General features: G+C 41.5%; 1 protein-coding gene across 7 annotated transcripts; it reads left to right on the forward strand.

Annotated features, from left to right (window-relative positions):
• The first annotated feature begins 406 nt into the window (after window positions 1-406).
• LOC146577459 (NACHT, LRR and PYD domains-containing protein 12-like) lies at window positions 407-21,689 on the forward strand. 7 transcript variants are annotated; one of them, XM_085254156.1, is made up of 15 exons: window positions 407-469; window positions 2,285-2,374; window positions 2,459-2,557; window positions 2,712-2,810; window positions 3,435-3,527; window positions 3,640-3,789; window positions 6,612-6,853; window positions 6,970-8,755; window positions 10,784-10,957; window positions 11,943-12,119; window positions 13,257-13,433; window positions 14,394-14,567; window positions 17,484-17,660; window positions 17,820-17,987; window positions 20,688-21,689. In XM_085254156.1, exons 2-15 carry the CDS (start codon window positions 2,286-2,288, stop codon window positions 20,695-20,697), a joined length of 3,615 nt encoding a protein of 1,204 aa, XP_085110282.1. In that variant the 5' UTR covers window positions 407-469; window position 2,285; the 3' UTR covers window positions 20,698-21,689. The 7 variants fall into 7 exon arrangements, with proteins under 7 accessions (XP_085110282.1, XP_085110263.1, XP_085110302.1 ...); XM_085254137.1 differs by having other exon boundaries at window positions 409-469; window positions 2,243-2,374; XM_085254176.1 differs by having other exon boundaries at window positions 409-469; window positions 2,243-2,374; window positions 6,973-8,755.
• Window positions 21,690-23,118: the final 1,429 nt, after the last annotated feature.

Consider the following 23,118-nt stretch of genomic DNA (forward strand, 5'->3'; position numbering starts at 1 on the left):
ACAACATCTTCAATAATAGTCTGAAGGAAGCTCAAGTGTTGATGCTGCTCACTGATTGGACGCTTGGTTTCAGCTCTGCTCTCAGTCTTTACTGCACAGGTGAAGGTAGAAAGTGTGACTGGATCTATAGACTGGAAACAAAGAAACATGCTGAACATTTGAAGCTTTGCAGCAGAAATGTTCATGTTACAAATACAGCAGAGCTGATCTGGGATCAGTGTGTTCACACCTGCAGCTACAACAAGGTTTCATGTCTCCACACGTCAGCATGTGAACTTTACTCTGACTCAGTCTGAGCAGTCAGACGGCATATTTTTAAAGTTAACACATCAGCACACACAGAGCTTAGCCCCTCCCGCCTGTGCTGAGTTTCAGGTGGAGTCCCGCCTCCTTCCCGGAAGAAGCTCACCTGTGTGTCTGTGTTTAGTGTCCAGGTGTGGAGCGGAGCTTGTTGGTGTGTGAAGAAACTGTAAGTTTGCTTTGTTTCCTCCTTTAACAGTTTGTCTTTGTATTCATGGAAACAGCACAAGCTAAAAAAAGTCACAAGTTAGTCTTTTACCTACATGTAGTTGATAGTTTCTAGATTCTCATGTCTGACTCTGCTTTAAAATACTGCGTCATAAAATGTCCGCTTTGTTCACACCATAAACGGGTTTGACAGGTTTTACATTTCGAAAATAAACTCACTGCATTTTGGTTAATGACAAAAAGTATTTAAAGATAAATGCATTTAAACGATCAATTTTTTTAAAAATATTTTTTTAATAAAAGTCACAAGTTTCTGGTTAGGCATAGTATTTATACTATATTCTGACTTTTAAAATAATACAATACTTATTTAAAGTCTTTGGTTTTTGCAAAGTGCCGGGTTACAAATGTTATTCAGTCTCTATCTGTGAAATAATCTGTGAATAAAGGAACATGAACATGAACACTTCTGAGAAAATTATTTTTTTGTCCAACTATTTACAGGGGCTTGAGTATAAAAGCTGAGAGTCTTTAAGCTCTTCTTAGCTGAAAAAACTGTAACATAAATATGTTTTTGCTGAGCAGCAAGTAAAACTGCCCTATTGCCTAAAAGTAAATCCCTGATGCCAATTGTAAGGTTAATATTGTTGATTGTCATTTATGCTTAGAAATATTTACTCATATATGCTTAGAGTTTTATAATCGATTGCATGATGATAGAGGTTTGATCCTTAGTAGTCTGTAAAGACTCTGTGTGCCTTCCAGAGTGCTCTGGCATGCACACACAACTTGGGATCATGAGAGAGGTCATACCTTCTTTTATTGTTTTATGCCTTAACCTAGTCTTGTCTCCTCTGAGCTCAGTTTCTGAAGGCATCTCATATTAAAATAAATAAAAAAAATATAATGAGAAAATAAGAATTAAGAATATATATTTAAATCCCAACAATAGCTGGACTGCAGGTTTGGGGAAGTAGTTTATGGGGTCACATCTTGACCCACACACACAAAACCAGTTCTCTCCCTCATGCACGAGAAACTCAAAGAGCTCTGCCTGGTGTTCAAAGCTTTTTGCTGTTGTAGTTGAATTGTCTCTGTTCCAGCGAGGGGTTGTGCGAGGCAGACCCATCACCAATCATCATCTTTATGCTGGCATTATGTCCTGTTTATGCTCTTAGTAAAGTATGTTTGAAAAGAAAAAGAAAGTCAAGTCATGCAGAAGGTTGAAGAGTGGTACACTATTCATGTTGAAAAAATAAATGCACTTTATTGATAATCCACAAGTTGCAGACTTAAAAAAATATCATTCCATTTTTAATAAAAGTTGAAACTGCTCAGTGAAAAAAGGGAGATATAAGATACATTTAACTCTGACAAGACAAATATAAACATCTACAAATTAATTTGAAAATCTCCTCCCACTTCTCACCTGTCCTTCAGTTTTTTTTATGTCATAACACAAGCATTAGCAAAAACATGATCCGAGCAAATAATTTCATTTCAAGGGTACAATTAAATTCCTTGCACATAAAAGCAATAACTCAGCAGCCGTGCTCACAAAGAAGCCATTCAACCTACAACACAGTCTTGGAGGCAGAGCCCAAAGAGCAGCTAGCAGTTACAGTACGAACTCTCTGTAAGCAGTCAGCTTGGTCCTGGGCACTGTTACTGAAATGAAAGCTGCGTCTCAGATGGATGTTAGTCCAACACATCAGACACGACCTCTGCAGCTCTCAGTTGATGTGCACATGAATGATTTGTGTTTCCTCTGCAGGTGAAGGTAGAAAGTGTGTGTGAGCTGATGTGAATTGAGCAGCATGGATCAGTGTGAGGACAGAGAGGAGGGAGTCCCTCCCTCTAAAAGCACTCTGTGTGGGGAACATGAGAGCAAGACCAAAGCTCAGAGGTGAGATGACCATCTCTAACTGTCCATGACTCTTCTCCATGTCACAGCTCAGCACTCACATCACTGCTCCATCATTATTCACAGGAACCAGCCTGGACCTCCACCCAGCTCTGTGTCCTCTAAGAGCAAACGGGTGAAGCATTTCTTTCGTAATTTAGGGCAAAAGAAGTCATCTGACGAAAAGTAAGTTCATGTCAGTATTAAAATGTTTGAAATTTTAATCAGCTTTTTACTATTTAACGATTTAAATAATATACTATTTACATAGTTTATACTTTTTATCTAATGTATTGGACACATTGGATGTGACACATGTTTCATGTTCACTTATTTTTAGCGTCAATCAGAAACCATCCAGCTCTGTGTCCTTAAAGAGTGACTGGTCCAATCATCGAGGAATTAATTTTAAATCCCAGCCTGTGTCTGCTGCAGAGAGGTGAGCTGTTAGTAACAAGAACTCTCTGATTTAAATGATTTTGATGTTTCCTGGTTTCTAAAATGCATCTCTGTAGCAGAGCAGTGTCTCCAAGGACACAGAGGCTCAGCTGTAACTGTCAGTTTATCTGGTTTAAGACACATTTGGACTCAATTGGCTGTTTTTAACTATGTATTTTAATCAGAGGTGTAAATTCAGACCTCACACATCTGGATCCTAAACTATGATACAAACAGCTGCTAGCAGTGGGTAGTTTGACTTTGATACGCTGCTCTAGAAAGCAAACAAAGGTTTGTGCAGCTCCTCTTCAGAAAAGTGTTCAGAGAGCAGCTGCTGTATTAGACAAAGGCTCGTCGTGTGAGCCCAGATGTGTGTAACAGCTGGATGAAGGAGAACCATCACAGTCACGTCTCCATCCCGCCTTTATTGCAGCAACAGTCCCACATGGAAACGTCAACACTCAAACTCAAAATCTCTTTTTGTCAACAATAAAATGACAGCAGACCAATTTGAACAAAGTTGGTAAAAAGCTTCAGAAATTAGTAAAATATTAAAAAGTGTCTTGATGCTCAATCATCCAGTAAATCCCCAAAGAGTTGATTCTGTTCATCTGGACGTTTTCAGCAGCATGGATCAGTGTGAGGACAGAGAGGAGGGAGTCCCTCCCTCTAAAAGCACTCTGTGTGGGGAACATGAGAGCCAGACCAAAGCTCAGAGGTGAGATGACCATCTCTAACTGTCCATGACTCTTCTCCATGTCACAGCTCAGCACTCACATCACTGCTCCATCATTATTCACACTCATACCTCTGTGTGTGTTGTTTTAAAGCCGAGAGCTGTGGGGCGTACCAGGCTCAGCTGGACATAACCCTGAAACTAATCCAGAGCCTGGACCTGAACCCAGCTGTGTTTCCTTAAAGAGCAACAACTCGAAGGATTTTGGTGAAGACTTTAAAGGCTGTTCTTCTGCTGCTGAGAGGTAATGTGTGTCTAGATGTTGTTGCTGTATTTTTGAATAAATCCTCATGTTTAATATCAGCTCAGCTCTTTTTCACACACATTTCTATGTTGGTATGTGAAGCGGTGTGTGTTGGAGTGTTTCCACAAACACAGCAGTCAGAGTGGAAAGAGTGGATGTTGTAGGAGGTGTTTGTGTAGTGAAGAGGCTGAGTGTCTGTAGGACTCCAGCTGCTCCAGCAGGTGTCTCCTTTGTGCTTTGCTTCAAACACAGTGTAGGGAGGAGCTTCCACTCAGGTGTTTCAGGTGTTGCTGGATGGAGGAGGACAAATAGTTTTTCCCTTCAGTGACACTTCAGCAGCTCAATGTTCTGGGAGATGTTTGTCTTTATGAAGGTTTATGGATTATTGTTCTTACTTTGGTGAAACTGAGCAATACATTTTCCATCTAACATTTAAAGTAAATTTCCAGGTGAATAAAAGATCTGCAGCTGCAGCCTCTGTGATGTTTCACAGTCTGAAAGTAACAAATTCAACCAGAGTTCAAACAAAGGCTTAATATACGTGTGTATTTGATATAATGCCAACAAGTACAAATAGGTCTTAATCACAGAGGTCTGATAAGTCTGGTGACTTTCACACTCAGCAATTTTGCTGCCTTTTATTTTATATTGGCCTTTTTAAAGCCCTTCAAAGTCTCCCACATTCATACAGAGCTTTTAACACCAAACTCCTTTACAGTCCTTCTCCTCTCACACACGATCACACGACTGATTTGTCTGCAGCAGCTGTGTTACTGCTAGTATTTTATTATGTGTGTAATCTCCACATATTGTTCCTGTGGTTTAGTTTGACTTCCTTCTGTAAACTCAGCTGCTCTGTTGCTGATACACGTCTCCATGAATATGATTGATCAGATGCTGCCAAACACCATGTGTTTCATGTGAGCGCTCAGCTGAAACCCTGGGTTGACTTATCGAGTTAATAACAAGCTTCACGTGACTGTGAATGCTAAAGTGAATCCAGATAAAGGAACGAGACCCTGCTAATGTTGGACTCACTTCTTAGTGTAGATCCCAGGAGGAAGTTCAACATAGCCATTCTTTGTGCTAGCTCGACCAAACCTGAGACCACAGTGCAGGATAATGATCATCATCTGTCTCTGTCAAGGACATTTAAAATCCACAAATACCAAACATAATTATATTTGATCATTAAAAATATGTTTTCACTTAAAAAAGCATGAGCACACTGGTGGATTACAGAAACATGAAAACTCGTTAACAGTAAAGTTAATTTAGACGTAAACAAAGTGTCAAACATACTTAAGTAGAAGGACTGATGTCTGTGTTAACCCTCACATGGGCTGTACAACATTATATAGGGAGACAAAAACAGAGATTATCGTAGCCATCGCTCTCTCGCATGGACGTGGCAGTCTTGCTGTCTGCTGCGAATCCTCCCCGTACCTCCGTGACCTCGTCTGGTATCTGCTCCCTCCTCTGTAAGAGACAGTAAAGGAAAACACGTCTCTGCCTAGTCTTGAAAATCTAATCTTATCATCCATTGTTCTTCTAGGGCCTCTTCTTCTTGTGGCCTCAGCTAACTGCTAATATTTAAATGGCTAACATTAACGTGTGTGCCAGCCAGGTTAACATTTATGATTAACTATGATTAATTAACTGATGTTGAAACTGGAGCTTTACTGACCTCTGAAATTCCTCCTAAAGTGTTATTCAGTGTTGTGACAGTCAGCTGCTTCAGCTGCTGCTGGGATGGGCTGTGGCAAAGAGAACAGAGAAAATCAAAATCAGAGTTTTTCTCTGAATTAAAAGCAAGGAAACAACAATATATTCTACATGGTGAAACTGATGGTTTATGGAGTTTGGGTCTGTTTTTCTGTATTCATGCAGATAAAGTGTAAACTCAGATGAATTATACCATCAAATGTTAAAGGAAAATATCAGGATGAGTGTCTGTGAGCTGAGAAGGACGTGAAGCGAGCAGTTTATCACAGAGCTGAAGCTGCTCTGTGTGCAGAGATGAGCTCAGATTCCTGCTGTGATTGATCAACAGTCACAGAAATGTAGACTTGTAGTTATTACTGCAGTATTGTCACAGCAGATACTGATAAACATGTATTATGAGGATGGATGATCAAGTTTCTCACTCTCTCCTTTAAATCTCAGTTTTTTTTCTTCTTCACAGTTTATCTGTTAATTTATTAATGAATAACACTGAAAGAGTTTCTGTTATATTTCCCCTTGAACATCACCTTATTAGGGCGGCTTTAGGAAATACCCCCCCTCCAAAGAATGAATAAATGAATGATGATAATAATAAAATGATTCAAAAGCAGAGCTCAGAGTGGTAGAATGGTCAAACATGGATCCACGGGTGGTTCAACTGCATTTGGTGACGTGACTAAAGCAAATCTTTCAAATAATCCCACCATCAACGGGATGTTGTCTCCTTTACTACGGTTACTTTACTTGGTCACCGTGTGAATTTCTTTGAAATGAACCAAATTCTTTTATTTGTTGGTTGTTGCATATTTAACCTCTACAGTCAGGAAAGGAGGAGATGAGGCCTCAACAATGTTGGGTTGTAGCTGTGGTTCAGGTTAGAGTGAGTGTCCATGGAATAAATGTAAGTCAGTGAACTGGAAACATGACTGTGTTCAAACTTTGTTTTCCTTTTTATAATGAGTCTAATCAAAGGTGGACAGAAGTATCTCCACTGTGACTTTTCAGTGTCACCATCAGAGCTTCTGCACAGTGTCATCAAATCTGGATGTTTGTCACTAACAGTCACTGATTTTAGTGATGAAGAAATGTGTTCACAGAGGGAGGAAGAGGAAGAGGAGTGGTGTTTGTGAGGAGGAGCAGCCATCCTGCTGTGCTTTGTGTCAGGACGTCCTGAAGGATCCAGTCTCTACCAGCTGTGGACACTGGTTCTGCAGACAGTGCATCTCCTCATACTGGGACCAGTCTGCTTCATCAGGAGACTCCTCCTGTCCCCAGTGTGGAGAAAGATCCAGAAGCAGAGCTGGACTGCAGACAGCCAGTCAGAGCAGCTGTGTACAAAGTAAGACTGAACATCTGTCTGCTGATGGACTCATTTCTGAAAACTGGACTTCTTGTGTTGTTCAGACATTGAAGAGTTTTCTTTCTCTTTAGTCTCATTGTTTTTCTTTCTTTCAGCAGATGTTGGTCTGCAGGAGGTTTTAGATGAACATAAGATCAGTCTGAGGAGGAGATGTGAACGTGTGACTGAAGGAAGTGAAACAGGAAGTAGAACCCTCCTCAACAGGATCTACACTGAGCTCTACATCACAGAGGGACAGAGTGAAGAGGTTCATACCCAACATGAGGTGAGGCAGCTGGAGACAGCTTCCAAGATGGACGCCCTCCATGACGCTCCAATCAGGTGCCAGGACATCTTTAAAGCCTTACCTGACCAACAGAGACCCATCAGAGTGGTTCTGACCAACGGCGTGGCTGGTGTTGGAAAAACCTTCTCAGTGCAGAAGTTCACTCTGGACTGGGCAGAGGGCTTGGAGAACCAACATGTCAGTGTGGTGGTTCTGCTTTCATTCAGGGAGCTGAACCTGATCAGAGATGAGCAGTACAGTCTTCTGGAGCTGCTCCATGTTTTCCATCCAACATTACAGAAGGTCACAGCAGAGAAGCTGGCTGTCTCTCAGATTTTGTTCATCTTTGACGGCCTGGATGAAAGCAGACTTTCATTGGATTTCACCAACAGGAAGCTGCTGTCTGATGTCACACAGAAGTCATCAGTCAGCCAGCTGCTGACAAACCTCATCCAGGGGAATCTGCTTCCCTCGGCTCTCGTCTGGATAACTTCCCGACCAGCAGCAGCCAATCAGATCCCTCCCACATGTGTTGACAGGCTAACAGAAGTACGAGGCTTCACTGACGCCCAGAAGGAGGAGTACTTCAGGAGGAGATTCAGTGATGAAGAGCTGTCCAGCAGAATCATCTCCCACATGAAGACATCCAGGAGCCTCCACATCATGTGTAGAATCCCAGTCTTCTGCTGGATCACTGCTACAGTTCTGGAGCACATGTTGACTACAGAGCAGAGAGGAGAGCTGCCCAAGACCCTGACTGACATGTACTCACACTTCCTGCTGGTTCAGACAAAGAGGAAGAAGAACAAGTTCCATGAGGGACATGAGACGAGTCCACAGGAGCTGACGGAGGCTGACAGGGAAGTTCTTCTGAAGCTGGGGAGGCTGGCGTTTGAACATCTGGAGAAAGGAAACATCATGTTCTACCAAGAAGACCTGGTGCAGTGTGGTCTGGATGTGACAGAGGCCTTGGTGTACGCAGGAGTTTGCACAGAGATCTTCAAAAGAGAGTTTGTAATCTTCCAGAAACCAGTCTACTGCTTTGTTCATCTGAGCATCCAGGAGTTTCTGGCTGCAGTCTACATGTTCCACTGTTTCACCAACAGGAAGACAGAGGTGTTGGAGGACTTCCTGGGACAAAAGTACAGTGGGTCAGCTCTGGATGATTTCCTTAAACAAGCCATGGAAAAGTCCCTCCAGAGTAAAAATGGCCACCTGGACCTGTTTGTCCGCTTCCTTCATGGCCTCTCTCTGGAGTCCAACCAGAGACTCTTAGAAGGTCTGCTGGGTCAGACAGAGAACAGTCCAGAAACCATCCAGAGAGTCATCAACAACCTGAAGAAGATGAACAGTGATAAAATCTCTCCTGACAGAAGTATCAACATCTTCCACTGTCTGATGGAGATGAACGACCTCTCAGTACATCATGAGATCCAAAAGTTCCTGAAGTCAGAGAACAGATCAGAGAGACTCTCTGAGATCCACTGCTCAGCTCTGGCCCACATATTGCAGATGTCAGAGGAGGTTCTGGATGAGTTGGACCTAAAGTGGTACAACACATCATTGGAGGGACGACGCAGACTTATTCCAGTTGTGAGGAACTGCAGAAAAGCTCGGTGAGTCCAGATCTGATCATTAGCATTATTGATCATTGCTAATTAGTAGTTTAGTTAGTGTCAGGTTTCATGTTTCACCTCTCAGAGGGGAAGTCCAGATGCTTTTCTATCCAAGCTCCTTAGACAACTATAGATGAACTATGAAGTGAGCATTGAAAACTGAATTTCTCCGTAAATTTTCTGCAAAGTCAAAATTTATTGATACTTCAGTCTTTAATAATTTAATTTCAGGGCCTCTTTAGTACCAGGTTTTAGTACTCAATTCTACTCAGAAAAGTAATTAGAAGTTTGTATCTCCAGCCTCTACCAAACCAAAAAAAAAAAAAATTACTGCTAGAGTTGCAGTGCTGAAAACAAACATATTCCAAGCCCGAGATGTGGATCTTTTACACGCCCTCTCCTTTAGAATCTTTGATCATCATCCACAAAGAGAACAAATGAGGGCCATAACGATCAATAGCACTGGCTAAAAGTTGATAAAAACGTTGGAACAATAACACCTGTCCATTGTTGGCCTGTAGCCCATGGCCAGGTCTGACTGCATTCAGTCTTGATCTTCCAGTAGCTACAGGTCCCAGTAAATCCCCCCAGTACTCTATCTGTAGGCTGATCAGCTCCAAGTCCCCAACATTTCACCAATGCCAGGTTATGACTGTTATCATTGGCAGGCCAATCATTTGAAATAGCAAACCAGCTATAACCCATTGTTTCCAGGTGGCTAATTTTTGAGGCATAGATGATAAAGTTAAATTTAAAAGGTATAAATCTCCTGATCCATCCACCTGTTTCAAATATGCACTCACTCCTCATTTCAATTAAATGAACACTTTTGGTGTTACAGCAGCACAGCTGACTATGTGGTTTGCATCCATGAAACACTTGTTAGATTTTCTCTGCCAATGCCAAACAGCTTGCTCTGGTATTTACTTTTTCCGCTGTCATTTCCTGGATTGAATGTTTGAAGAAACAATTGGCCCATTTCGGGGAAATTTAAAGCTCATTAGCATGCAGAAGAACCAAACACAGGCACAACAGCCTTGCTCCACCTCATCCTGGTCACCAATTTGGTCACACACTAGTGTGGCATAGCATTTGTTACAAGTCAGCCAATGTGGTTGTATTGGTTACTGGCATGGACAGCACAACCAAGCTGATTCCACATGTGTGCAATGAGGTTAAGGTTAGGACTGCGGACAGGTCTTCCTCTCCACTCCCAAACGTAGTCGCTGATAAACCCCACTCTGTGCGTGCAAGTGTTGTCATCTGGAGGATAGAGTCCAGGCCCAGACTGTGGAGATATGGGATTGCCACTGGTTACAGTATCTCAGTATCTCTCTGCATTGAGATTTCCTCCAATAATGCAAAGCCTTATTTTTCCAGTGAGTAAGATTCTGCCCCACACTATCACACTGCTTCCACCGAAAGCTGTTACCCGATTGGTGCAGCAGTCAGCATAGTTTCTCCTTAACCAAATCATTTAAATATGGTATACTTGGAGCAGACATCAACTGACCACCGTAGCAGGGTTCATGCTCACAGGCACCAATCAAGAACCTGATTAGCATCACCTGGGCTACTAGAAGCTCAAAAGAAGAGTCAATAACAGAATAAGCTGTTTGGCACTGGCATAGAAGATTTGGCAAGATTTTTTTCATGGTTGCAACTGACATACTCAAATCTGCTGCTCTACCCACAAATGGATTGTCCTTCATTTCCTAAGAAATAGGCCACATTTAGGGAAAGATAATCAGGATTTTCATGGTATAAGATCTATTGCCAAGAAGCAGTTATAGCAAAGGAATATTCTACCAACACAAATTTCCTTTTCTTTTGTGCTACGTTTATATCCCATATGTTACTTTTTCTTTAGTAGGACATTTTTAATAAAGTGCTATTTTGTATTTTATCAGAATTTTAGAGCTCAGTCGTCAAATTGTTCACACACAATCACAGATGAGATGTTTGCATATTATGATGTTACCTTACCTGCTTTTATACTAACACATTTTATATTTTCTCTAATTGAAGACTGAATTCTTGTGGTCTCTCAGAGACTCACTGTGAAGTTGTGGCCTCAGCTCTCAAGTCAAACCCCTTCCATCTGATAGAGCTTGACATGAGTTACAATGACCTGCCGTGTCCAGGAGTGAAGCTTCTGTGTGCTGGTCTGGAGAGTCCAAACTGTCGACTGGAGACTCTGAGGTGAGTACACTGACTGCAGCTGTTATTTTTCTATAGTTCAGATATTTGGTGGAAAGTTTGAAACTTATTTCTGTTCATATATGTTCAGGATGTGTCTGCTTTGGAAATGTTTCCTTACCAAAAGTAACTACGACCTGCAGAATCCAAAAGACCAAACAACTGTTTTTTTTCTTTTGGCTCATTGTCAGACTGTAGCAGGATTCATTTAATTACTGAGAGTCTTTAAAATCAGGTTTCTAAATCATCCTCACACACAGCTTGAACCTCAGACTAAGGTACGGATTAGGATTGAGCCTGTAGTATAGATAGCTTTAGTAAATGCTATTGTGTGGAAAAATATGTGATGATAATGGTAAATGGCCTGTATTTATATAGCGCTTTACTAGTCCCTAAGGACCCCAAAGCGCTTTACATATCCAGTCATCCACCCATTCATACACTGGTGATGGCAAGCTACATTGTAGCCACAGCCACCCTGGGGCGCACTGACAGAGGCGAGGCTGCCGGACACTGGCGCCACCGGGCCCTCTGACCACCACCAGTAGGCCAAGGGTGAAGTGTCTTGCCCAAGGACACAACGACCGAGACTGTCCAAGCCGGGGCTCTAACCGGCAACCTTCCGATTACAAGGCGAACTCCCAACTCTTGAGCCACGATCACCCCATATGTTACAGATAATGTTACAGATACTTGAAAGAATAGCATCGCTAATTAGATTTTAATTTACATGATTTATTCTTTCAAATTTACTCAAACTGCTTTGGTTGTTACATTTGAGACAAAGTGAAACACATTCAGATAACTGTAATATTTATGATTTTAGTGCTCTGCACTTACAAAGATGAAGTCATATATTGCAGTTGCTTCAGGTGTGGTTAGTGTCTGACCTGCATGGTGTTTGAGAAAATCACATTGATGAGAACATATCTTAATAGCTAATCGATGATTTACTAGTGTGTGTGTGTTTTTTTTTCTCTTCACTCAGACTGAAGGACTGCTGGTTGTCAGAGATCAGCTGTGCTACTCTGCTGTCAGCTCTGATGTCAAACCCCTCCCATCTGAAGCATCTGGACCTGAGTGACAATATCAACCTGCAGGATTCAGGAGTGAAGCTTCTGTGTGCTTTTCTGGAGAGTCCACACTGTCAACTGGAAACTCTGAGGTCAGACACCAAATTTATTTGGGTGCTAAGATGCATATGATTTGGAAGTTGTAGTGACACTAAACTGCAGATATAAAACAATGATCAGTATACAATGAAAGTATGTCTCATGCGTGTTTTCAAAAAGACAAGCATCATTGTCAATTCAGTTCTGGATTTAACAGGGAGCCAATAAAGGGAAGCCAAAACAGGAGAAATCTGCTCTCTCTTTCTAGTCCCTGTCAGGACTCATGATGCAGCATTTTGGATTAACTGAAGGCTTTTCAGGGAGTTTTTAGGACTTCCTGATAAGAATGAATTACAGTAGTCCAGCCTGGAAGTAATAAATGCATGAACTAGTTTTTCAGCGTCACTCTGAGACAGGATATTTCTAATTTTAGAGATGTTGCACAAATGGAAGAAAGCAGTTTCACATATTTGTTTAATATGTGCATTGAAGGACATGTCCTGGTCAAAAATGACTCCAAGGTTCCTCACAGTGTTACTGGAGGTCAAGGTAATGCCATCCAGATTAAGAATCTGCTTAGATACCATATTTCTAAGCTTTTCAGGGCCGAGTACAATAACCTCAGTTTGATCTGAATTAAGAAGCAGAACGTTAGCGGCCATCCAGGTCTTTATGTCTTTAAGACATTCCTGCAGTTTAACTAATAGAGGTGTGTTATCTGGCTTCATGGACAGAGTTGGGTGTCATCAGCATAGCAGTGAAAATGTATGCTATGTACAGTACCTGGTACAAGTGATTCCAAAAACTTTGTACAGTTTTGATTACTGGTTGAACCTCTATCTATCTGTTTAACTTTTCATTAATACTGAGTCAGGTTAAACTTTATTAATCCCAAACTGTCAAAAATCCTGTGTTCCTTAAATTTAAGATAAAAACAAACTCATACGAATACCTCTGTAAAGTTCATACTCCAATTATTGGTCACCTCAGAGAGATGAGGTCATGTGGTCAGGTTTGTTTGGAGTCTGACCTTCTTCCTGTTTGTGTCTAAAGTTTGATTCAATCTTAATGTTAACAGAAGGCTTGATGATGATTCATGATAATAAGTCTGTTGATTAAAAAAATAACCTCACTGATGAGGACATCAAAAAATGAAACTTAAATATCTACATCTTTTTTTCTTCATTCAGAATGACAAACTGCAGATTGTCGGAGGTCAGCTGTGATTACCTGAACTCAGCTCTGAAGTCCAACCCCTCCCATCTGAGAGAGCTGGACCTAAGCAGCAACTACGACCTGCAGGATTCAGGACTGAAGCAGTTGTGTGTTTTTTTGGAGAGTCCAGACTGTATACTGGAGACTTTAAGGTCAGCACCATGTTTTATTTGTGCTGAGATAAACATGTGAAGAAGAAGAAGTCCAAATTAAGTTTGTTTCAAAGCTGAATATCTGAGCTTCAATGAGGTTTGAATTTCAGTGTGTGTTTATGGGTCTTTAACATAATTTAATGGATTCTCATAAATTTAGTATTTGTAATTCAGATAATTCTTGCAAAGAATTACTGCAATCTAAGAATGGCCAGAAACTGCAGGTTTCTTTCTGCATCTTATTTCTAACATTAATTCAAATCTTCATTATCTCACTTTCACTTGACACTATACACTGTACAGTTGTGCGTCATTTAATTTAATACAGTGGTACTGTGTCATGTTTAACCGCCAATCAGAGCCAAGGATCAGACACTGACAGCCGCTGACAGGTTCAACAGGTTTCTTGAACAGGTAGACAGTCCTCTGATTGTTCTCCATGCGCCAATTCTTATCTACCAATCTGAGAAACACAGCCTTTATCGATTTCCAGGCACAATGCCAGTGTCGCAGATGGTGTTGCAGCAGATGGGACCACTTCACCATCTTGACTGGAATTTACAGTCAAGATGGTGATTTAAAGAAACTACAAATGTAAAGAAACTGTTAACAGAAGAGCTGAGGCTGTTGTGTGCATACTCAATCCAAGTTAGATGGGAGCTCAAGGTGACTGAGTTTGAAGATACTTCACATCGTAAGACTATTTCTACCTACTGGTTTGGCCAGGACTCACTCCAACAATTTATTTACCAGGATGCAAACCTGACGTTAAGCTCACCTTTCCCCCTAAAGCTTCACATGTCAAACACAGTAAGAGAAGCTGAAACACAGATGTGAGGAGCAGATGTTCATCAGATTATGATGTCACTCTGTTTTATCTTCATATACATTCAGTCTTGTGTTTATAATGCAGATTTTCTGCTGTTATAAAAACACATTTTATATTTTCTCTAACCACAGACTAGCTGGTTGTGGACTCTCAGAAGCTCACTGTGACAATGTGGCCTCAGCTCTGAAGTCCAAATCCTCCCATCTGACAGAGCTGGACATGAGTTACAATAAGCTGCATGATTCTGGAGTGAAGTGTTTGTCTGCTGGACTGGAGAGTCCAAACTGTCGACTGGAGAATCTGAGGTCAGTTCACTGACTGGTTTTTACTATATTTCAAATCTTTATGTTTGAAACTTTTTTTTACATGTTTTCTTCTTAAATTGACTTGGCTGTCTCTGACCACTACTGTGTGTTTTTTAACATCGCCGGTTTTATTCAGCGGGAGACCTCGTGCGAACTGTGAGGAGGCGCTATCCAACCTCTGAAGTGGCTGCAAATTTTACCAGGGTTTTAGACGAATGCTACCCTGTGATTTTACCTGCACCCTGTGATTTGATTTTTAATCATTTTAACAGCAAACTGAAGAAAAGCATTGACTCCGTTGCTCCACTCACCACCAAAAAGATTAATGTAAAACATGCATCACCCTGGAGAAATGAAGAAGTCAAAAAACTCAAAAGAAAATGCAGGACAGCAGAAAGGAGATGCAGGAAAAATAAAAATACTATCAACCATCAAATATTTTGCGAGCAACTTAAAATGTACAATAATACATTAAGGAATTCAAGAAATTCATACTTCGCCAAAATAATCAATAATAACAAAAATAATCCCAAGGTCCTCTTTTCCACTATAGATCATTTATTTAACCCTGATTTTAACATCTCCCAAAGAACCCCAACAGACTCACTCTGTGAGCAGTTTGCAGACCACTTCAGGGGAAACGTCAGCGCCATCAGATCTGATATTTTATCTAATCGCGATATGATTTTAAACACATCTGAGGGCTCGATTGTACCTGAGGAGACACTGGACAGCTTTTTCCTGGTTAATGCTGAGAACCTTCAGAAAGTTTTCTCCACAGTGAGACCCACCACATGTCTTTTAGATCCAATCCCTTCTTCACTCTTTAAAACACTTTATGGATTTTTTGAGGCTGAGCTTTTATACATGATGAATTGCTCTCTTCAGTTGGGTGTCTTCCCTGTTGCCTATAAAACGGAAGTGGTGAGGCCCCTTCTGAAGAAGAGCAATTTGGATTGTAATAATTTTAATAACTACAGACCTGTATCTAACTCACCATTTTTAAGTAAAATCTTAGAAAAACTAGTTTTTACTCAGATTAATGACTTTTTGAATGATAGACAGATCCTGGAGATATTCCAGTCTGGTTTTAGGGTGAACCACAGCACAGAGACGGCTCTCCTAAAGGTTTTAAATGATCTTAGATGTAACTGGGACTCCCAAAAGTTCTCAGTCCTGGTGCTACTGGATCTAAGTGCAGCATTTGATACAGTAGACCACGCTATTCTTTTAAACAGACTGAAACACATGGTGGGCCTCTCTGGTGCTGTACACAACTGGTTCACTTCCTGTCTCTCAGACAGAACTTTTATGGTGAGTATGGATACATGCTCCTCTAAGATCCATAAAATGACATGTGGTGTGTCTCAAGGGTCGGTTTTAGGCCCTGTACTTTTTAATTTGTATATGCTCCCTCTCGGCGGTGTCATCAGGAGGCATGGAGTGAACTTTCACAGTTACACTGATGACACTCAGCTGTACATCTCCGTGTCTGCTGATGACACCAGACCAATGGATGCCCTTTTTAACTGTATTTTAGATATAAGATCTTGGATGGCAGAAAACTTTTTACAGCTTAACCAGGACAAAACTGAAGTTTTAATCGTCGGTCCTGAGGCTCAGAGAGAGAAACTCTTGTCTAAATTAGAGGCATTTTCTCTATGTCCTTCGCTACAAGTGAAAAACCTGGGTGTTATTTTTGACTCTGAGCTTGGTTTTATCCCACATATTAAACATGTAACCAAATTTGGATTTTATCATCTAAAAAATATAGCCAGAGTCCGCCCTATTCTCTCTCAGGCCAACACAGAGATGCTGATGCATGCTTTTATTACCAGTCGCATTGATTACTGTAATGCCCTGCTCTCTGGTCTTCCTAAAAAGAATATTTCAACTTTACAACTTTTGCAAAACTCGGCAGCTCGTGTGCTGACGAAGACCAGAGGGCGGGCCCACATTACACCGGTTTTAGAATCGCTGCACTGGCCCCCCGTGTGTTTCAGGATTGATTTTAAAGTTCTTTTATTGGTTTTTAAATGTCTTAATGGTCTTGGGCCTTCTTATCTCTCAGATCTGCTTTTACCATATGAACCCTCGCGGACCCTGAGGTCCTCTGGTACTGGCCTTTTGATTGTCCCTAAAGTCAGGACACATACTCACGGAGAGGCAGCTTTTCAGTGGTATGGACCTCGTCTGTGGAACAGCCTGCCGGAGGACCTCAGGGCCGCAGAGAACGTACATGTTTTTAAGAACAGGCTCAAAACCACCTTTTTAATTTAGCTTTTACTTAGCGTTTATTTATTTTATGCTTATTTACTCTATTCTGTTATTCTATTATTAATTTAGGCTTTACCTAATATTTATTGATTTTATTCTTATTCATTTTTTAATCTTCTTACTCTATTTATATTTATATTGTATCCCGTCCTTATTTATTTTATCATTTTACCCTGTATATATCCTATTGTGTCATATCTCCAGTGTTTCCTCGGAGGGCGCTCTCTGCACCGTGGCTGCTGGGTCTCTGGGGGTCCTCTCAGCCTGGCTGGGGGGCTTCTTTGCCTCCCTCCTGCTGTGTGCCCAGCCCGGAGGCTGCGGTCTGTGACCGGCTCCCGGTGCAGACGGCTCCCTGTTATAGTGTTTCCTCACTTGGCACATGCGTACCCAGCCCAATTTTTACTCTTTAAGTGTGTGTGTGTGTGTGTGTGTGTGTGTGTGTGTGTGTGTGTGTGTGTGGTGGGGGGGTATGTGTGTATTCACATCATTTATGTTAATGAGAGTGTGGGGAGTGAGTTCGAGGGTGGGGTGGGCTGCTTTTAACTATGTAAAGCACTTTGTGCTACATTTTTTTTTCTGTATGAAAAGTGCTTTATAAATAAAGACTGATTGATTGATTGATTGATTGATTGAAATTAGATTGGAGTACTGCTGGTTGTCAGAGGTCAGCTGTGCTTCTCTAGTCTCAGCCTTAAAGTCCAGCCTGTCCCATCTGAAACATCTGGACCTGAGTAACAACACTGATGTGCAGGATTCAGGAGTGAAGCATCTGTGTGTTTTCCTGGAGAGTCCAGGATGTGGACTTGAAACTCTGAGGTCAGTCAGCATGTTTTAGTTGTGCTGAGATGAATATGTGTGTGTGAAGATTATATAGTTCTAGATTTTTAACCTTCTTCATCTTTCAACAGATGATGAAACACTGAATGACTTCAAGCTGAAACTTACTAATGAACTAATGTTTTTTTTCTTCTTCAGTTTGGAAAACTGTGGTTTGTCAAAGATTGCCTGTGATTATCTGGTATCAGCATTGAAATCCTCCTATCTGAGACAGCTGTACATGAGAAGAAACAACCTTCAGGATTCAGATGTGAAGAAGCTGTCTGATCTGGTGGAGAGCCCACACTGTAGACTGGAAACTCTGAGGTGAATAAATTGTTGGAGTGAGTCCATGGTACTTTCAGCAGTACTATAATTAACACAGTGAAGAATTAAAGAAAAACTCCACTGTTTCCTGTAAATTTACAGCTTTCTCAGTACCTCTTTTCTCAGTGAAACCTATGAGACAAGAACACAAAGAGAACAATGACTGTTTTTATTGTGTTCATGTCTACACGAAATACATTTGAAATCCAACTGACATTACAGATTTATAGAGACGTTGGTCCTCACTCATCAAACTGTGGGAGGATTAAATCTGATCTCACACTTTGTTTTCTCATTTCAAAACTAAACACCTGGTCAGTTTCATTTTTGTCACAGCCCTGAAATCAGAGAACTGTCATTAAATTTATTATCCATGTGATATTTAAGATAAGATAAGATAAAACTTTATTAATCCCTCGGGTGGGTTCCTCTGGGAAATTCGGTTTCCAAAAAGCACAGCACCGACAGAAGTTACAGAGTTACAGAATATTATACACACACACACACATATATAAATACAGAGACAAATATAAATAAAATATACGAAAGGGATAAATAGAATAAATAGGAATAAAAATAAAAATACAAGTGAATTGCACATTTCAAGTATGGAGTCTATTGCACCATTGACTATTAACAAAAGTATTGCACAAAAGGTATTGCACAGTGAGGTGAAGAGGCACTACAGCTTAGTTGTCCCCCCCTCCTTTGTCCTCCTGTTTCCCCTCCCTCTCCCCTCCAGAGAGGAGTTAAACAGTCTGATGGCGTGTGGGACAAAGGAGTTTTTAAGTCTGTTAGTTCTTGTCTTGGGGAGTAGCAACCTGTCACTGAACAGACTCTTCTGGTTGTTTACGGCCGTGTGCAGAGGATGCCCAGCATTGTTCATAATGTCCAGCAGTTTCTTTAGTGTCCTTTTCTCTGCCACTGTCACCAGAGTGTCCAGCTTCATGCCGACCACAGAGCTAGCCTTCCTGATCAGTTTCTCCAGCCTGGATGAGTCCTTCTTTGCTGTGCTGCTCCCCCAGCAAACCACAGCATAGAAAAGTACTCCAGCAACCACTGACTGGTAAAACATCCTCAGGAGCTTCCTGCAGATGTTAAAAGACCTCAGCCTCCTGAGGAAGTACAGTCGGCTTTGGGCTTTTTTATACAGGTGCTCTGTGTTGCATGACCAGTCCAGTTTGTTGTCCACCCACAGCCCGAGGTACTTGTACTTGTTGACCACCTCCACCTCCTCCCCCTCTATCTGAACCGGCAGTGGACCTTCTCTGGACCTCCCGAAGTCCACAACAAGTTCCTTTGTCTTTGAGGTGTTGAGTTGAAGGTGGTTTGTGTGACTCCATGCGACAAAGTTCCTCACCAGACTTCTGTACTCCTCTTCCTGATCATCCCAGATACACCCCATGATGGCTGTGTCATCTGCAAACTTCTGAATGTGGCATAATTCAGAGTTCTAGCAGAAGTCAGAGGTGTACAGGGTGAAGAGAAGAGGGGACAGCACAGTTCCCTGTGGTGCTCCTGTGCTGCTGACCACAGTGTCAGACGTGATTTACAGACCAGAAGCCCCGACATCCACGAATCACATTTGTACATGTGTCTTTCTTTCAGTACATTCGGTCATGTTTATTAGTCCAATGATATTTCAGAAACAGATGACCATCTTAAGTCTTTGTCTTTATCTGATGAGCATTAGTAAAAATCATAGTGTTGTGTCCTGTTACATATCACAGAGGCTGCGACTGAAAACTGTGATATTAATCTAATAGAATAATAATTACATGATGATGTAATTATTGACTTGATGATAAAGACATGATACTGAGTTAAATGTTGATTTACATAGTTAACATTTCAGCCAGAGTTTTTCCAGCTTCAAATAGGCTGGACTTGAATGATGAAGGCTGGAATCTGGGGTAGATTTTTAAGCTAATACTCCAAAAGAAGTCAGGTTAAGTAAAGACAGATAATGGAAAAATATCCTGGGTATGTTGAACTTAATTCATAGTGCAAACCTGAGCCACCTTGTTGCCCTGAATGGGACTAAAGTCCCTGCTGCTCTTTATACTGGATGCAACTCCCTCCAAGTAGAATGACAGACACAAGGTGTTCTTGACTCCTACTGGCATTTATTAGATGCCATGAAAACTGTACAAAGCAACATAAAATAATCAATTTTCACATTAAGGCATTGTCATAGCGAGTAAACATTAAAACATATTATTCACCAACACAAAACATCCACAATCAGTTCATTTGACCTTTACAAAATGACGACTGTATTACACATAAATAACATAAACTCGACAGGTCTGTCACAAATAAAGATCTTATTTTCATACCAGCACATAAAATACTAATTACATGCTCCATTGGCCGCATTAACTTGAAGAGGTTAATAAAAACACCCTCTTTACCCAAACCTTGCTGCACACATCCCCAAATGTCTATCCACAGACTGAGAAAGGGAAGATGCTGCCCTCTACCGAGTGTGGCATGTAAAATATTGTCAAACCTTAACAACAGATTGAACATTGGTTCCATCCTGGACACATTATGTAGAACCTTTAAATGCGTGTTTAAAAACAACAATGGATTTATTAAACATAAATTATTTTGAATTGTAAGTCAAAACCATGAAATTAACTTAAACTGCATAACTGCCACTTGTTGTCCCCTCTGCTCTTTCTCTTCTCTCTGCAGGTGGAAATGATAAATAAGGTGGAGCATGTGCAGAATGAGGATGGGCAGTGTCCTGATGGTGCAGAGAGGCTGAATCAGCTGCAGCATGTGTATAGAAACACTCTGGACTGGGCCAGGTGTCTAAGAGGTGGAGTAGAGACGAAGGTGATTAGAGCAGCTTTTAGTCTGTGTTTAATGACGCTAACAGAGATGAAGAGTCAGGCTGAAGAGAGCTGTTAAATTCACAAACCCTCCAATCTCACTGTACTGTTGGGGGAAGGTGACTGTTATCACTGCACTTTCGTGGTCTCACTGAGGTCTTGATTCATTTCTGTCTCACTGTTCTAGAGTTTTTCAGGTTTTGTTTGTGAACCTTTGGTTTCCTGTTGTTATTTCTTGTATTATTTTCATATATTGTGAGAAGTAGTTAATGTGATTTGGGGTCTATAATAACGATAATGTGATCATTTTATTTTATGGGTATTCTAATGATTGTCCAGTTCTGTAACCTAGTGTTTTGGTTCATGTGTTGTCTTTTATTATTGCAATTTGGTTTGTAATGATTTTAATAACTACAGACCTGTATCCAACTCACCATTTTTAAGTAAAATCTTAGAAAAACTTGTTTTTACTCAAATTACTGATTTTCTGAATGATAGACAGATCCTGGAGATATTCCAGTCTGGATTTAGGGTGAACCACAGCACAGAGACGGCTCTTCTAAAGGTTTTAAATGATCTTAGATGTAACTGGGACTCCCAAAAGCTCTCAGTCCTGGTGCTACTGGATCTAAGTGCAGCCTTTGATACAGTAGACCACGCTATTCTTTTAAACAGACTGAAACACATGGTGGGCCTCTCTGGTGCTGTACACAACTGTGCCCAGCCCGGAGGCTGCGGTCTGTGACCGGCTCCCGGTGCAGACGGCTCCCTGTTATAGTGTTTCCGCACTTGGCACATGCGTACCCAGCCCAATTTTTACTCTTTAAGTGTGTGTGTGTGTGTGTGTGTGTGTGTGTGTGTGTGTGTGGTGGTGGGGGGGGGGGGGGTATGTGTGTATTCACATCATTTATGTTAATGAGAGTGTGGGGAGTGAGTTGGAGGGCGGGATGGGGTGGGCTGCTTTTAACTATGTAAAGCACTTTGTGCTACATTTTCTGTATGAAAAGTGCTTTATAAATAAAGACTGATTGATTGATGTTGCTGCTTGTATTCTGTGTAGTTTCCAAGCTGTTCGGTTGGATTCCATCCAGCAGGTTTTTTGCTAAGCTTTTTAATCTCTATGAAACAAATTTGACTTTGAACAGAATATTTCATCAGTCATCATCATCACACTGTAACGATCATAGTGTTTGTATGTTCCCTGTCTCTTCCACAGACGAGTGGATCACACTTTGCCTAGGGCTCCGTGCCTGCAAATATCTATATTTAGTATACAAATATTTTATACAAACCCCACAATCACGTGTGTGTGTGTATGTATGTGAGCACTGAATAAAGTCTAACACTTTATGTTCTTTTTACTTGAGTTTTGCTCTTTAAAGAAAAAAGACTGAACTTTGAGCAGGTTACAGTTTCTTTCTTTGATTCCCGTCAAAAGTTCCTCGGAGGATTTTGAAGCTGGACTTCAGTGAAGTTTAATGCGAGATGGAACGACTTCAGAGAGAACAGTGACCCCACACATAATAATAATAACGGCACTTGAGATTCTTTGCTTTTTGCGGATGATGTGGTTCTGTTGGCTTCATCGGGTGAGGGCCTCCAGCTCACACTGGAACGGTTCGCAGCGGAGTGTGAAGCAGCGGGAATGAGGATCAGCACCTCCAAATTTGAGGCCATGGTTCTCAGCCGGAAAAGGGTGGAGTGCCCACTCCGGGTCGGGGATGAGTTCCTGCCCCAAATGGAGGAGTTCAAGTATCTCGGGGTATTGTTCGCGAGTGATGGGAGAAGGAAGCAGCGTAAATAAGCTTCCTCTGAAGGGTGGCTGGCCTCTCCCTTAGAGATAGGGTGAGAAGTAGGAGGGGCTCAGAGTAGAGCCGCTGCTGCTCCACATCGAAAGGAGCCAGCTGAGGTGGTTCGGGCATCTGACAAGGATTCCTCCTGGGCGCCTCCTGGGTGAGGTGTTCCGGGCAAGTCCCACCGGGAGGAGGCCCCGGGGCAGACCCAGGACACGCTGGAGAGATTATATCTCTCGGCTGGCCTGGGAACGCCTTGGTGTTCCCCCGGATAAGCTGGAGGAGGTGGCTGGGGAGAGGGAGGTCTGGGCCTCTCTGCTTAGGCTGCTGCCCCCGCGACCCGGCCTCGGATAAAGCGGATGAAGATGGATGGATGGATGGATGGATGGAGATTCTTTGATGAATACATATGACAGCACAGATCGAGTTTCACTCGTTTTTTTTTGCTCAAACATCCTTTATTGTAAATATCCATTGTTTTTACAGTTAGATTGTAGC

The sequence above is a fragment of the Mchenga conophoros genome, linkage group LG3, assembly GCF_057382185.1.
Source record: "Mchenga conophoros isolate Kocher_MC1m ecotype Shallow Benthic linkage group LG3, M_conophoros_male_GT1.1, whole genome shotgun sequence".
NCBI classification, from domain to species: domain Eukaryota; kingdom Metazoa; phylum Chordata; class Actinopteri; order Cichliformes; family Cichlidae; genus Mchenga; species Mchenga conophoros.

Excerpts from the sequence above, each read along its gene's own strand:
- LOC146577459 (XM_085254156.1), top strand. The coding sequence starts at position 2,286 with ATGGATCAGTGTGAGGACAGAGAGGAGGGAGTCCCTCCCTCTAAAAGC. Across the intron at positions 2,375-2,458 it reads AGCAAGACCAAAGCTCAGAG|GAACCAGCCTGGACCTCCAC; the intron begins GTGAGATGACCA and ends CATTATTCACAG. Across the intron at positions 6,854-6,969 it reads TCAGAGCAGCTGTGTACAAA|CAGATGTTGGTCTGCAGGAG; the intron begins GTAAGACTGAAC and ends TCTTTCTTTCAG.